Raw genomic sequence first — 16,146 nt, 5'->3', positions numbered from 1 at the left:
CTGGGGCTTAAACTACTTTCGAAATAAACGCTCATGCCCGTACGTACGAACGATTCGAGAACACCTACAAGTTGTCTCGTATCGTGAAGCCTGTGCCGCGCTAGATAAGAGAATTGTGAATGTCGTCAATTAAATTGCATGACACGAGCGACGCGCTCGTCGAGAAGAAACGACCGCGAAACGAACGAAACGGAGGGCAATCCCTTTCGGATAACGTAAACTTCTGTCGCGCCACCGTGACGTACGATGCGTATTTGTAAGGGTGACATTCTTGTTTTGCGCAAATAGAACGGGGAAGGGGGGGGGGGTAAATGTACGGTGCACTTGCACCGTTTTCACGCGTATATCGCCGCTGGCTCCCCAGCGTGTTCTTCAACACGTCGCACGTCGCACGTGTGACGCGTTTCTCTGTTTCAGGCAGTGAACGATCTGGTCACGGAACTGGAGCAAGCGAATATCACGTGCACCGCGACCATCACGTTCGCCGAGAACGATTACAAGGAGCAGCTACGAACTTTGAAGGTAAAAAGTTGCGCTTAAATGTATCAATCCGTTCCCTCGTCTTCCCTGCAACAACTGGGATCTTGTAGCGCATGCGTAATTCGCGCAATTAGATCGACAGGCGGTGATTCGGATCAATTATAGCCAGCCCACTCAGTGGTACGAGTCTTTCATCTTTCGGACGTAATTCGCTTGCTTTGAGATGCAAAGTTCGTTTTTCGCAAAATGAACGCTGAGGTATCGATTGAAAAGCGCGATATGGATGCATCGGGATTAAATTTACTCTCGCAGCGTCAACTGTATGTGCGAATTAACTAAATTTCCGGTCGAGCGACGATTTAGCCGTATCTTAAGGATGTTTGGGAGAATACATTCGTTGATATTTAACGCTCGGGGGGAAAAAAACGCGGAAAATGGAAATTCAATCTAGATTAAATGCAAAATTGCGACGTGATAAAATTTTCAGTGTACAATCATTACTATCTCTCTTGCTTCATTAGTATCATTTATCGCGTTTACGTGTATTAGCGATGCTTCATCAAATGGAAGCTGAAACCTTTTTTTAAATAAAAATACACGTATCTCCATTCCAGGAATTGGACACCAGAATCATTATTGGGAGCTTTTCACCGCGATTGGCTCAACGTGTCTTCTGCGAGGTGAGTTATACAAATATGCGATACACAAAGCAAATTTAAATCTCTTACGAAAAAATTATTTTTTAGCTTGTAGACAGTCTTACAATTGTCATAAGCAAACTCTGTTCAAACAAAGGGGATAAAAACGCCGAGCCATTTTTGGTACCCGAGTACTCGCGGCCATAATAAAGAACACCGGACTAATTAATGGCGCTTTTAATAACTCTCATTACAACCCGTGTAATTTCGGCTAAGTTAGGTCGCCGTTTCGACTACTCATTCATCTTTAAAGTCCTCCAACTGTTTGGAACCCTTGTTAACAAGAAAAAACAATTTTGCGGTTGTTCTACATTTGCCGGGTAGAATTTAGAACTAAGTAATTTTTGCCAAGGTAGAAGAAACAGAATAGAATGTAAACATACACTCGCAAGAACTTTACACGTTTTGTTGCATGCTCAACGACTGCAAAATCCGTTTAAAAGTTTTGCAGTGCTCATACACTTTCGGACCTCAATTATCTCGATTAATTATCTTGCAGTAACGTTATCTATTTTATCTCTTTTACAATCACTGTTGCTCTGAAGATAGAATAAAATGCTGTTTTTGTAAATACGTTCTACTGCACCCAAATAAATTTCCCTTCAAATCTGATAACTGCGCATTGATGTTTTAATTATACAATCTGGCAAGTTGTAAAAGATAAATACGCACGTCCATTCGCACACGTTCGATCATTCCGCACGTCATTGAGCGTGAAAATTGGAAATGCTTTCGTGTCAAGTATTATGAAATCAGCACGATATATTTTATGGAAAAATAACGCATCCATTATATATAGCTCGAATTTTATGATATCTATTCGACAATAAGGATTCACTCCCTATGCTCTCATCCACCGACATGCAGTACATCAACAATACCTTTCAAATTTCACAAGAGGAATGCGTTTTGACAATCTCCAGTGTTGCCGGATTTCATGAACGTTCGAACGCGTAGTAGGAGCAATAGCGATATTTCTTTACAAACGCCTATAAAACCGAGATAAAAAAAAAACGTTTTTATGCCCCGTTCCACAGCATCGTGAATTTGTTCACCATCGAGTCATACGTTTTCAGATTTTTTTTTGAATTATGGATTTACACTATGCACATAGTAAATTGTTTTTTTTTTTTAAATTTTGCTTGTTAAATTAAACAGCTTTTACGTATCAGTGTATAAAACAGAAGGAGGATATCAAACGTATCAGACAGATATTATCAATGATATCCTGTAAGCGTAAGCATATGATGCCAAAGTAGAACACGAAGTTCGCTTTCTCTCTTTGTAATTTGAGGCTGAACCGACCGCAGAAGCTTTTGGAGTCTTGTTTGTCGTGTGAATTTTGAACTACCACATCCGACTCGCAAAGTGATGAATATGTAGATTAGTCTCTGGAATATACGTAAGCAAACAAACGAAGTGATAATATCAATCAAGAGAAAACTTTTTTATTTTAGGTCGCAGTTAATAATCTTCATATCAAAATTATCGTAAAAGAATGTTTACAATTAGAAACAAGATATCGCATCCTGTAAGTTGTTAAAATAATAATTTTATATATATGCGTGTGTGTGTGTGTGTGTTAAATTGTTATTAAATCGTTAGGAGCGTAAATGCTGTATAAATACGAAATATGGAACGTTAAGAGGTTGCTTTAACTTTAGTAGGGAAAATAAAAATCCTGTAAAGTTGCTATCACTACTTAGCAAGCATTAAGAAAATGGTGCAAGTTTCATAAACGAGCGCGATTCTTTGTGTTCTTGCTATTGTACGTACATAATAACTGTTCTCTCTTGCGGGCTCTTTATAACTGCAATTTCTTGTTTATGCAACGCGCAACTCGGCGCGGCTGTAAATCTCATCAGAGTATAACAGAACGATGACAATTTTATTTAAGTTTTTAACGCGAAAGTTGATTAAAACATGGATATACATAACTTATATATATTATATATTTAAAAAAAACAGAAATGTCATGTTATGTATTTTCTAAAATTTTAACATTGGCATTCTATTCGTAGAAGGATGGAAAAGTAGTCAGAGGCAGGAAATGTCTGACACAAAACAAGTCCTAACTACTGATAAATCCTTTCATTATAAATGAAATAGGTTTGAGTAACAGAAAATGTCTGATATAAAGAGCAAGCCCTAACTGCTGATAAATACTTTATATCAGGCATTTTCCGTCGGCCCTTTGTCCCTCGTCGGATCCTTCTTCAACTTTGAACGTTGGGTTACTTCAATTTATTTTCATTACAGTCCGTGTAATTGCCATTTTACCGAGTTAATTGAGACGTAAAAGATGAAGAGAATAACACTAAATTTCGTCGGCAAAATATCTTCGGGGGAAGAACCAGCGTACCGTATCGTTTTCATATTAAATTTCCAGTTATCCTATTCCTCCATATACATCACTGCAAGCATCGAGTTGAAATTGCAGTCGGTTCGTTGCGTTCCGGAAATATATGTGCTATTCGTATCCTTGCCACAAATTACCAAGGTTGCAATAAGTCTTTCCATTTCCCCCTTTCTATCTCTCTCACTTTACCGACCCGTTTGCGCGTAATGCTTTAAATCGTGCTGTTTAGTGTTCCAGAATTTTATGGTTCATTTCACAGGTTGGCTCACGTGTTTCCACAGCTGTGTGTTTTCATTCCTGCGCAAGATTAACTCATATATCTCGAAAAATTCAAAAATCTTCGCTCATTTTAACTATGATACACGCACACTCACTTTTAATACCGTTATTCACGTTAGAATGCTGTAGTATTTGGACCTTTACAAAAGCCAAAAAAAAAAAAAACCAATATATAAAACATTATAGTTTTAAAAATACAATTATGCTAAATATGTATTGAAATCAGTGACTGACACAATTTCAAATTAAATATGTTTGTGAATAAAAGGATGAGTTTTTCATCCCTAAAATCATTTAAAATCGCGAGACAGTAACTAATTCAAATAATTTCACATTTTGACTAAATTTTCTCGCTCGCGCCATTGTAAGTCACGGTGACCCTCATTCTCATTTAGCAGACATCACACACTCTGCTGCACGCAGCCGAAGGACAGGCCATTGTATTACAATGCGATCGTGTGTGCCCACGTCAGTGTCCGGTATGGCACATTTGCATTGAAGTGTGTGTATCGGTTTGCCTTACAAGTTTAGCTCTAGCCGGCACGTAACATACATGACATCTTACGTGAAGCGCGTGACACTGCTTGCAGCTTAAGCGTTCGCACGTACCTATTTCTCTTCGCCTGTCATGATTGCAACCCACGTAAAATTTCCATCGTCGCGTACATCAGGGCGATTTCAAATTATATGAATATTCCTTGTGCCGCCCTTACCGGGACGTCAAAATTACGGGACGTCCGACGTTAATATCGCATTAAGGATATTCATATTCGCGATCGATGCGTCGCACGTGTTTCCCTGCAAATGGAGATCCCCGTACCACGGTTCGGAATATCCCTCAGTGTCGGTCAATTACGTAAACGACGCGTGAAAATAAATTTCCGGGTACGTGAAAGCCAACTGTCGCAAAGGGATGACATCTTGAATGACCATACTGGCGATTCAATAAAGTGAATTTTCACCCTTCACGAAACGGCCATTAGATCGGAACCACGCTTCTTCCCTTCAAAAGATCGTTACGTTTTCGCGCATTTTAATATTCGTAGGTCACGTTTCGCACGGTTTACGACTCGAGGGACGGACATCTCTTTCACACACTGCATTGATATGCATACAGCACAGTAGATATGTAACAAAATAAAATATAAAAAAATACGATGGAACGAAAAAAATCAATAGCTTGTACACAGCCGGGGATCGATGAGACGATTTTTATGATCAAGTAAAAAATTGTATTGTGCTTTAAATTGTAGACATAATTATCGTGCAACGAATTGACGTGTTAATATCTTTATTTAACTAAAAATAAAGCATCAATATTTCGATACTTTCTTATATTTTCTCACAGCAGTTATATGGCCACGTAGAACGTGAGACGTATTTGAATTTACTTTTATATAGCTTCATACATATATTTATATATCTGGATATACGTAGCTACAATTTTTAACTTTAAAATAATATTTCTTCCGCGAGATCGTTAGACAGCATTCACTTTATGGATCGCATTATGTACATAATGCGATGTAAAGTATTAAATATCTTACTGTTTAAGCCGTAATTTTTGATCCTGTCATAAATGCCTCGCAACAGCTGCGTGAAAAAACGTGGGGTGCTATATAAAATGTGCGACCTTTACGATAAACCTTTTTACGATAATAAAATGGCCAATACTGATCGTACACAATAAAAGAATTAATGCTCTTATATAATAGCGAAATAACATAATGTCCAACATCAAACATGTTGCACGTTCGGTAGAATTGTCCTGCGAGGATTTTTCTTGAAACAATGTATGGCTTTCCATACGCACCATTTTTATTTATCTTTTTATTTATATTTTTTTGCACCCTGCGTCCGATATTTGCCGATGACGCGTACGAACGTACGATTTTCTGGTGAAACGGACAAATCTTCAATCTATCGATTAATCGGGAAATGGGATAAGCCGATGCGGCAAATACGTCGAATTGCGGCCGGACCGCAGATATATTATTCTGCATTGAGTGACAAGTTGCTTCAGAAATTAATGGATAATAATGTAAATCTAAACCGCCATATTAACGCACGTGGAAGAATCAATCATTTCGAGGAAGAGTATATCGCTGCACGTGCCATCACCTGCTGTGTCACTGAATAATTGATGTTGGTTAAAATAGAAGGACTCTGACCATTTTCATTCAATTACCAGGAAAGCGCGCAACGGAACGTTCATTGCAAGGAAAATTGCACAAAAGGCATAAAGCTGAAAAAGCTCGTCAGTTCAATATTTTTAAATGATTCAAGTAAGTTCCCTATCTCCTTCCATTCTTTCCACGAAGTACACGTGTATTAACGTTATCGAAAAACCGTACTTTAAGTAAAGCGGAAGCATGCAACTGCCCTTTCGCAGCCCCCGGACCACAAATAATCCCAGCCATTAACTGCGCTGGCGCGGTCTTTTGTACACTGGGTAACAACTTTTTATTACCACTTTTAGTGCACTAGCCGTTGCACCTGTAAAGAAACGCGGCAACCTGATTTACGAGAATGCTCGATACCTTCCGGACGTTTCCTTTTAGATTCGCCAAGAACTGATACGCTCTTTACTCTTGGCATGCCGTGTATGTGTGCGTATCATTTACTTGCAACAAAATACGTACGCTACTTCTAGAGATACAAATTTTTGTGCATCAATTGTAAGATTTTACCATTTTTTTATACAAGTATAAAATACAATAATCGAATCAAATATTCTTCTGATATAAGTATAAATTCATAATATTTTATTTTTTCCTAATACCTTATTTATTATTTAATTAAGAAACTTTTTCAACGGGAAAAATGCAGTAAATTATACTCAAGAGTCTAATAAAGGATTTTTTTAAATTACTACACACAGTATGTAGGAATAATATAAAAAATGCACTCAACTACTGAATATTAAAATAAAATTATTAAGAAATACAATATAATTAGTTAAAACTTTGTTGTTGGACATTCTTAAACAGTATACCAAATGTTACTTTTGTTGCTTTTATAGACAATCATAATCTCGTTTCTCGGAAGAAATTAATTGATTGTATCTCAGGAAGCATAAAAGTACCGAGAGGCCACGAAGCGTCGGCCAAGTGCTCTCCAAGTACAATTTCATAACGCCGACCTACTTCATCCGCTAACTTGACCAACAAAGACGCGATACAAAATGCCTTAGGCAGATATTACAATACTCAAAGTACAGCCGGCGAAGTTAAAAGAGCGGAAACGGAATTCTGTAGCGGAAGACGAGGATACGATGAGAGGGACAGCCAGAAATAAAAGTACCGGGAAGAAGAAGAAGACGCATGGCTGGATATATTTTACAAAGACATCACGGCGGATCCGCAACTCTCTTCTTTTCGCCATTTCTCATAACACAGAATAACCCGCCTCGTTACGCAATCGCAATAAATAATTTCTCTTGACTGATTCCACAATCGATCTTTACCGATCGAGATCTCGAGATCCGATCGAAATGCGATCGTAATAATTCCGTAAGCTTCCGCGTCCTTCGACAAATCGGAGAAGTAAACCGATCGATGAGCGAAACGTGTACGTTGATGATCCGTTGCGGATATCGCGTCGCGTTCTAGGCTACCTTGACGAATCATGGAATCGTGTCAGGCATCGATCGGCGATAATGCGGCATCGCTATCGGCATAGCATTGTGCGTTCGTCTCTCTATTATTCATGCAAACACGATGAACCGTGACAATGTTCTTTTGCAGCGCCGTGTTTAATCTCACGCCCGAGTTCCGGCGTATTCCTCTGTATCGTGATAAATAGCGAACGCAACTCGGGAATTACGGGGACGCATTTGTGAATCTTTCATAAGCATATCCTCTATTGTTGCAGGCCTGGAAGCTCGGGATGCACGGCGGCGATTACGCGTGGATTTTGCCAGGTGAAACCATCGATTCCCTGGGAATAACGGGCGATTGGTGGCACGTCGGTGTCGGAGAATGTTCGCCTTCTCAGCTGTCACAGACTCTGGACGGTTTAATCATTGTCAAGAGCCACGCCACGGTTGTGGGAAACGAGACCAGCGCGTCGGGACTGGTATGTCGCTTCTGCCGAATTTGACGTTTAAATCTCTTTTATTAATACACAACAACGAAAAGCTGCATTCAGTTAGACTGTCGCAAACTAATTTGAACAATTTTATTATATACACGATCCTCCAAGTTTCTCGCCGCTTCCTTTGAATTACACCTATCCTTTGACCAGCTTGTTCCTCGGCGACAATCGCACTTACAGCATTCCGCGTTTACGAGGTAACAAGTTTAATGAAAAAAAAAAAGAAAGAAAAATAGATAACGATCATTTCCGGAGCCGTTATTGCTAACGGCGGTAATAATTGCAGAATTTCGCGTCCCGTAAAGGCGAAGACGAAGATGCGAGAAAGCTTAGTCGCGGGGGCCGTTGCAATAATAACGCCTGGGCTGCTGCTACAACCCTACCTAGTGCGTAATAAATGAAGTCCCGCGAGCGGAAATTAGAGTGTGCAACGAAGAAAGCTGGAGGTCTTGCCCCGCGCTACAAACGCGCGTTCCATTCTGTTCTATTAAAGGCGTAGTAAAATGTCAAAGTGGAAACGAGACTGACTAGGATCGTAGGCGCTCTTTCGTATCCTCCAGAGCCGGGTAATCAGCCTAATGACGAGACCGGCGTGCCGCTGTAATCGACGTTCGCGTCAGAAGTCACCGTCGATTTTGAGCACTCTCGAAAATAACAAATCGCAAAAATAGACAGCGCGTCGCGATTCCGTCGTATGTGGTATTGTACGCGTCGCATCCGACCGACGTCTTCCCTTAATATGTTTCCAATACAGATGTCTATCCTGGGAAGTGTTTCCTCTCGCGACAACATATGAATAATTTCGCCATAGAGTATCTATGTAATTTTTATTTTAACACACGAACAAAATAATAAAAATAATGATGTTTGATGTTAGGTAATAGCCTTTATGACTAATAAGCGTTTCTAAGAGAACATATCTTTTTCATGTAGCCAAACGTCAGAAGAAAAATCTATTACAATTGCATAAAAGTTAGCGGCTAATTATCCTGCTTATACAAAAAATCGAGTTGAAAATTCCACAGAGATAATTATTTCAGAAAAATATTCTTCGAATAAAGATACAATTCCTGATAACGAAACAAAATATTGTTGGCATTTTTTTAATTTATTTGTTTAATATCTAACATACGTTTTTCCATGTAATTTGGTGTACTAATACTTTTCTAAACAGGTGCGAAAATAAATACTTTCAAACATAATATATTGCCGTCACGCACTAGCTTCGCTATACCTAATTATCAATCTTTTCATGCAGAAAGGTCGTAGTGAGATGATCTTGATCCCGTAGTAAAGTTAATTAAGGGTCCAACGCTTTCACTAAATATAAAATTACCTATCGTTAATAAATAGTTGACCAGATAATGGAATATCAATTATGGATGAGAATAAAAGGTATTTTTCTTCGAAACCCAACTTGTTTGTTAATTATACATTGCAATCTTGCACAACAAATATAGAAATTAATAATAAACTATGCCTAATAAGTGATCAATATATCACACAGTTTTCGGTTTACACATAAATTATTTGATCCGATTATTCACTAGTTTATTCCGTGCTCTCAATCTAGAAATAGTCGTGATCAAACTACAATTTGATCGGCGAAAAGTTCAAAGTGCAATGCGAAATATATTTGAATCTAAGTCTATTTCATAAAGTCAATCAAAAGTGTTGTTAATATTGCACATAAAATGTTTATAAAATTTATCCCTACTGTCTATTTGGATAAAAATTTATAAAAAACTGAAATGTCTTTCTGATCATTTCTATTTTACTTTCCCAACTCTCTTTGTATAAAAAGTATACATATAAAATATGTATTCAAATATATGACGTTTTGACGTGACAATAGTAATGTATAAAAAAACAGTGAATGTAATATTTCTTCGAGGGTGATCGTTCCAACTTTTCGGCCTACGGCCCGAACTAAGTGGAAATACGCGTTCCGAAAGTTAAGTCTCTGGAAGAGCTATCTCGAGCTATGCCGAACGCAAAGGGAAGGATTCGACGTCACCATTTTCCCGTTCAGTGCGCAATTCTCAAACTTCTGAACGTAAAATTATAAATGTAAGAACACACTACGTGACATTCAGCGAATATTATGGTTCGGCCAGGTTCTAGCGTGTTTAACGCGACGTACAGAAAAGCTCAAAAGTGCTTACTATGTGTTAATCTATAATAAAATGTGATTTGTAGTTACTTGATCAGATTTGCTGCGGCAAATTCGAGAAACAAAAGTATTTACCATCTTTGTTACTTGCTAAGCAAATTTATTTCGATGAATATCGTACTGCGACATCCTCGCTGATCCGGCTTATGATGTGATTCAAATAGAGATAACGTTGTTAAAAATTAAAATTCTTTCGTTCTCCCTCATCTTGTCAATATTCAGCGGATATTTCGATATTGCTGAAATGTTAAATTAACGAGTTGCAATATTTTTTTTTTTACTTTTCTGCGACACGCACCCTTTTCCTGGACCAACAGAATAAACGCGTCGTTGACGCGAGCGACAGATTAAATTAACGCGTCAGTCGTTCGTCAGTCGATTCAAACACGTCCCATCCTTTCTTCGCTTCAATTTTTTTCTTTTTTAATTATACGCGAACGTTTCGCGAATCGTCCGACACGTTTTACACTCATCGTTCGCATTCACTTTGCAGACCAGCAAAAAATTTACTTCGGAGCTGAATAATACAGGCGTTGCGCACTCAAAATTCGCGGGTCAAACTTACGATGCCGTGTGGGCTATGGCAGCCGCTCTCGCCGAAACTGAAGTCCTTCTAAATCGGCGAAACGAGAGCATGGCACAGTACACGCACAAGAGGAAGGACATCGTCACGCTTCTACTGCAGCAGCTTAAGGATCTGCGCTTTATCGGAGTTTCGGTGAGTCTGTACAGTCGAAGAATAAATAAAGCACACAGAGAATGGCGTTTATTACGTACATTTGAACGTAATCCACGAAACTCGAAGTATTACGCCACAAAAGTAAAGTGCACAAAATTGTCGCACACAAATCCACATGTTACAGGATATCCCACCCCTTTTTGCCTGTAGATCCTCTTTTACTAACTCGATGACGAGTCTTCTCAAAAGAGATGTTGATTTTTAAAGTTTCATCAGTAATAATTGAAGATGAAAAACTTTAAGCCAAAAGACACGAATTAAATTTAAAGTCACAATTAATTATAGATACGATGACTATATTTTCTTAGAGAAAATAAAGGACAGACCTAAACTTTGTTTCCATGTGTTACCAGATTAGTTGTGATTGTGTCAGGAGTCCGTGAAATTTTCTTACGCAACTTGCTGATAGTCTGAAACTATTTGATTGTATCAGAACAAACACTTTAACCCGGAAATAGGTTCGAAATAATAAAAAGTAAAAACAGATCTAATTTGAATAATTTTAATTTAAACTGTCCTTTACGAAAATAGCAAATCAACGTTATAATCACCATATGACTATTATATCTTCCTTTTTCCTTAAAAGCCTTTAAATTTTTAAAAAAGATCCTTTATAATTCGTATGAAATCGATATAAAATAATTGATTTATAGTGACTTCTAATCAATATGCGCAATTGAGTTTACATTTCAGTAATGAAACTCTAATTGTCTTTTATATTTTAGGATGATTTCTCATCGTTCCATCATTATTTTGCGATTGTACATTCGTCATAAATTTATTCTTGTTATGCTTGCAGGGGCCGGTTTCTTTCGATGACGCAGATCGCGTTGGTATCACGGCGTTTTATCAGATGCACGGTAAGTTTGATATGTTTAACTGAGAAAAGTAAAAATATATTTTAAAAACCGTATATTTTTTGCCGACTCATAAATCTGAGCAAGAGTCTCTTCTATAGTTCGTAATGGAGTTTCCGAATTTAACTATCGTAAATTAAGGGAATTACTGACTTAGCAAGATTTGATATGATAAACGACATTTGTTGGCGCGAATCGAAACTTCACAGACGAGTCACTAGCACATTTCGCCGGACGCTCTCTGGACTTTACGCTTCATCGGTCCGGCCCAAATGTCAATAACGGCGTTAAACGTACAATGAACAAGAGCTTACGCCAGGGTACATGATGAAATGATACAACTGGGTTGAGAGCACAGACAATGGCTCGATTCTAACGATGCGGCATATCGCGTATTCTATCGTCGAGGACAACTGGCGCGTGGACTAGCACGTATAATCCAATTTATGAGTTTTCTATTATAGAGCTGCGCATCTAGCGCTAATGCGTTTTGTTTACGAGCATTTCCGCACCGTGCTTTAGATAGATCTATCTCGGTCTATCGCGGACGCATATGTACGAACGAATATGTACAGTACATGCCCTCTCGAACAGAAAACGCAATTTTCCTTTCAGAAATCGCTTTGCACGTTATGTGATCGCTACGAATCTCGAAACGAGATTATTCGTCACTTGCTTTGATACGAGGATATATCAAATTCCTTTGTTATCGATACTCTGCACAAATGCGCCAATCTGACAGTTTCGTAAGTGATGATCTGCTAAATTTCGTATGCATTTAAATGAACATTAATGACGATTATAATAGGTCATATGTCCAACAATGTATGTTGGGAAATTAATCGCTTATTACGATTTAAGAAAATGATATTAAAGAAGCATGTCAATTAATGTATAAAATATTAATCTTTAGATAATTAAACTCACAACAAGTAAAAATAACACGTTCTTGTGTGTAATAATTTTTTTTCAATTTAACGTGTGTAGTTATCTTTTTATCAGTTATTTACACTTATTTTGTAGAATCATCTTGCCGCTCGATGAGATAAAATTTTATATTTTCTATTTGTGTATGAGAAAAAGTTTTCTACGAGCTAGAAATTTTTCAAGAATCCTCTGACATCTTGATTTAAAAGTTTTTCAGCAATCCTAGGTGATTTGTTCAAGTGATTGAGGCACTTAAGCTTCAATGGTGTGTACTACGATTTTTCATTTCTGATAAATGAGGTAGTGCGATTTGAATATGATTTACGCATGCCTCCCTATTTATATCCCTAGAAGAGTAGGGTGACTACATCCCCAGACATTGGGTAGCTCGGCATTATCTACTCCGTACTCATATACGTGAATTTCCGAGGGTGACATATAATAACAATATCATCAAAAATATATGCAGTATGTGTTCCAGATTTCTAATTGCTGCATCTACCCCTGGCTAATGTCGTTCTATTGTTAACGGGCAAATGGTATGTTCGCCGCGTTAAAAAATAATCGTACCCAGCGAGGCGGCACGACGACACTTGCATTAAATTAAAAATTAGTTTCTCTTTTCTCCCTTTTATCATTAACGCTACGGTAACGGCCGTTGTCGCGCTCAAATATAGCTTTAATTAATCCAAAGAAACATTAGCCGACAAAATCGCGCGCCGAGCGATATACGCTGATGCTCGCCATGATTACCTCTTCCTGGTCATTTCTTCTCTACGTTATATTCGCAAACGTACACCGTCACGCATTCCGGAGATGGAAATTCAATTTATTAACATTGTCGTAATACTGTTTAATTGCACATGCGGCCTTATAAAGTCTCTCCGTTTTAGCGTAATACTGCCTTTTCCAATACGCCGCGCCATACACACAAATAGAATTAACCGCATAAAAAAAGCGCAAAGGGAACTGAATGTAGGTATAATGTACGGTATATGTGCCATGATTTTATTTATGTTTGTCATGAAAAGAAATAAACTATTTTCTCTAGTTACTCTTTTGTCAATTTCTGTGACTTAATAAATTACGTTCACTTGCAATGAGCATTGAAGATTTAAATCTTTTTGTAAAATAAAATTTGTTTGCGTGTTTGTATAAAATATACATTAATTCTCTCATAAATTAAACAACTATTGATTTTATCACGTCTTGTTTATTATTTACTTGTTCGAATTTAACCATTTATGAGCCAGAGTCATCATTCTGCTATACCGCTAACAAATCAACGTGAAAACTTTTTACGACATTCCCATTCGTCCAAATGTCTAAGAGAAATCGCATAAACTTCGCAAACTACTAACTCGACGCAGCACGACTGTGCAACTACTAACTTCGCATTCGCGAAACTGGTATTGAATTATAAAACTGAGTGCCTCTTGTACTCAAAATTGCAATCAGACACCTCTTGCACGCGTGTGACGCCGCCATTGAATTTTTAGTTCTTTCTTTATATTTTTTAAGTCAAAATATTTAAGTCGAAACTAGATGTTCGCCATGATAGACATAGCGTTTAACATGTTGTTTAATTCAATTAATCAAAGTAACAATTACTTGTTGTATGTCATTCCATGCATTATTTCTAACGCTATTTACAAACAGAACGTCACAATGTGGGAAACCGAATGTCTCCTGCAGATTAGTTTAACAGGAAATCAATATATATCGATCTCTTATATGGCGTTGCTTCGTGTTAAATCAAACATAGGTCAGGTATAATCCATAAGGTGGATTATTGCAGTTAGCAGTTGTAAACAATATTTATTTTTCAATACTGTAGCCAGAAAGATATTTTTAAAAAATTGTATACAAAGACTCTACTCTTCCTCAGATAAGATTCATAAATTTTGTTATTTCGATGTTAATATGAATTACTAAAAGTACATGTGCCTTTAAGAAAGAGAGAAAAAAATTATTATAATTTTAGATCAAATATATCCGTTACATAATAATAAATTGCATTATACGTATTACATTGTGAGGCTCGATCTATCTGTCTTAGTCTCAGTATTTAATTGCATTCAATCACAATCAAGTTAAATGCCTTGGAGTTAATCCTCATATGGATTTTCAATACGATATTATCTTTTAACACATTCAGCCACCCACCACATGATATTTCAATGATGGCAAAAACAATTAACCTTTTTTTTAATGGGTTGACGAAACGTGTGAAAAAGTTTCTTGCACAATTTATTTTCTGGGATAAATTGACTAATATTTCACCGCAAATTTTTACGACCCCTCGACGGTTTGTTTGTGTTACAACTCTCTAGCTTCGCGTTTGTTTTCAGTTTCTCATCCTTTTTGCAAGTTATATATACACAAACTGCATCAAGTTTTTTGTTCTATGAATATACAATAAATTCCCGTCCCGTGGTATTATTATGAATAGATACAAGCCGATATAATAATTGATCGCTTTGATAAGTAAACCAAATAAAACTATTGAAAGCTAATTTAATTTACGAGAACGGAGAGGCGATTCTCTCGATGCGTGAAATCCGCTTACCACGAAAGTTATTGCGCGGCTATCATAAATTCGCATGCATTAAGGCACGACCGTGGTCGATAACGGGGATAAAAAAATAAAAGTGACGATGTTGCATATTCAGTTAGTTTTTTGCAGCGTCACGTTAGTGTAGCGTCTCGACGCGCGAATCGACGATTTCACTTTTCTACCGTGCATATGGAACTCCCCGGGGCGAGAGGTAGAGAGCTTCGCCCCGTGGCAGTTGAGGGAGAGTTAACGGATCCTGAAAATAAAGAACCGTTTAAATCCCTCGCCACACGGCGCGCCGAAGTTTAATGCTCGTAAGGGTTTTTCCGGGGTTTCCGCGTTACGGGAACGCAGAGCAAACATGAGCTTGCCGGAGACGTCATCGCGGTTTATGTACCTGGAATACGGCGCAGCCTCCGTCTGGAGATATAAGCTACGAGAAATAAGATCGTCGCCAGGAAATTTCGCGGTAATACGGTTGACAATACGCGATGTTCTATCGAGTCGGCGGTCTTTTACGTCGGCAAAAGTCAATGCATTATTAATGAGGATGGATCTCCCATCGGGACGGAAAAAAAAAACACGAGCGCGGAAGCAGAGACGCAGGGAGAATGAGAAAGCTCCGAGATGCACATTCAATAATGTCGCTCGGCTAAACTAATATTTCTTTTATTAAAAGTCGGTTCCCAAATTAGGCAGAGCACACGTTTAGTATCAAATTACAGCTAATGGCAAGGATAACGACGGGCTGGTATTATTACCAATATATTATCAAGCATTTTTTTCGTTAAAATATCAGCTTTTTCAACCCGGTTTCTATTTGGCTGCTGTTACAGTAATTAATGCGTCGGTAATTACAACGTGTGCGTCAGCTATCTCTCGTTGTACGCTGTGGTCCAAATAATGGAAAATACGAAGCCGCAAAACCAAGATAAATGCCATCGTAATTGCTTTCATATTAGTCTCACGGGAGATGTCTACA

The 16,146-nt window shown here is 37.9% G+C and overlaps 1 protein-coding gene and 1 long non-coding RNA gene across 3 annotated transcripts in view; one reads left to right on the top strand and one right to left on the bottom strand.

Moving 5' to 3' along the window:
- LOC105836055 (gamma-aminobutyric acid type B receptor subunit 1) overlaps positions 1–16,146 on the top strand; it is a 62,244-nt gene that overhangs the window by 28,096 nt on the left and 18,002 nt on the right. For both annotated transcript variants that reach the window (XM_012679823.3, XM_028190345.2), the window contains exons 4-8: positions 418–522; positions 1,095–1,160; positions 7,690–7,893; positions 10,578–10,802; positions 11,623–11,683. In XM_012679823.3, the coding sequence (XP_012535277.2) occupies positions 418–522; positions 1,095–1,160; positions 7,690–7,893; positions 10,578–10,802; positions 11,623–11,683 (661 nt within the window). The remainder of the gene's footprint in view (positions 1–417; positions 523–1,094; positions 1,161–7,689; positions 7,894–10,577; positions 10,803–11,622; positions 11,684–16,146) is intronic.
- LOC118646994 overlaps positions 1–16,146 on the bottom strand; it is a 50,531-nt gene that overhangs the window by 25,458 nt on the left and 8,927 nt on the right. The gene's annotated exons all lie outside the window — the stretch shown is intronic.

This window comes from Monomorium pharaonis, chromosome 8, assembly GCF_013373865.1.
Source record: "Monomorium pharaonis isolate MP-MQ-018 chromosome 8, ASM1337386v2, whole genome shotgun sequence".
Lineage (NCBI taxonomy): Eukaryota > Metazoa > Arthropoda > Insecta > Hymenoptera > Formicidae > Monomorium > Monomorium pharaonis.
This window is presented reverse-complemented; position numbering and strand designations above follow the sequence as displayed.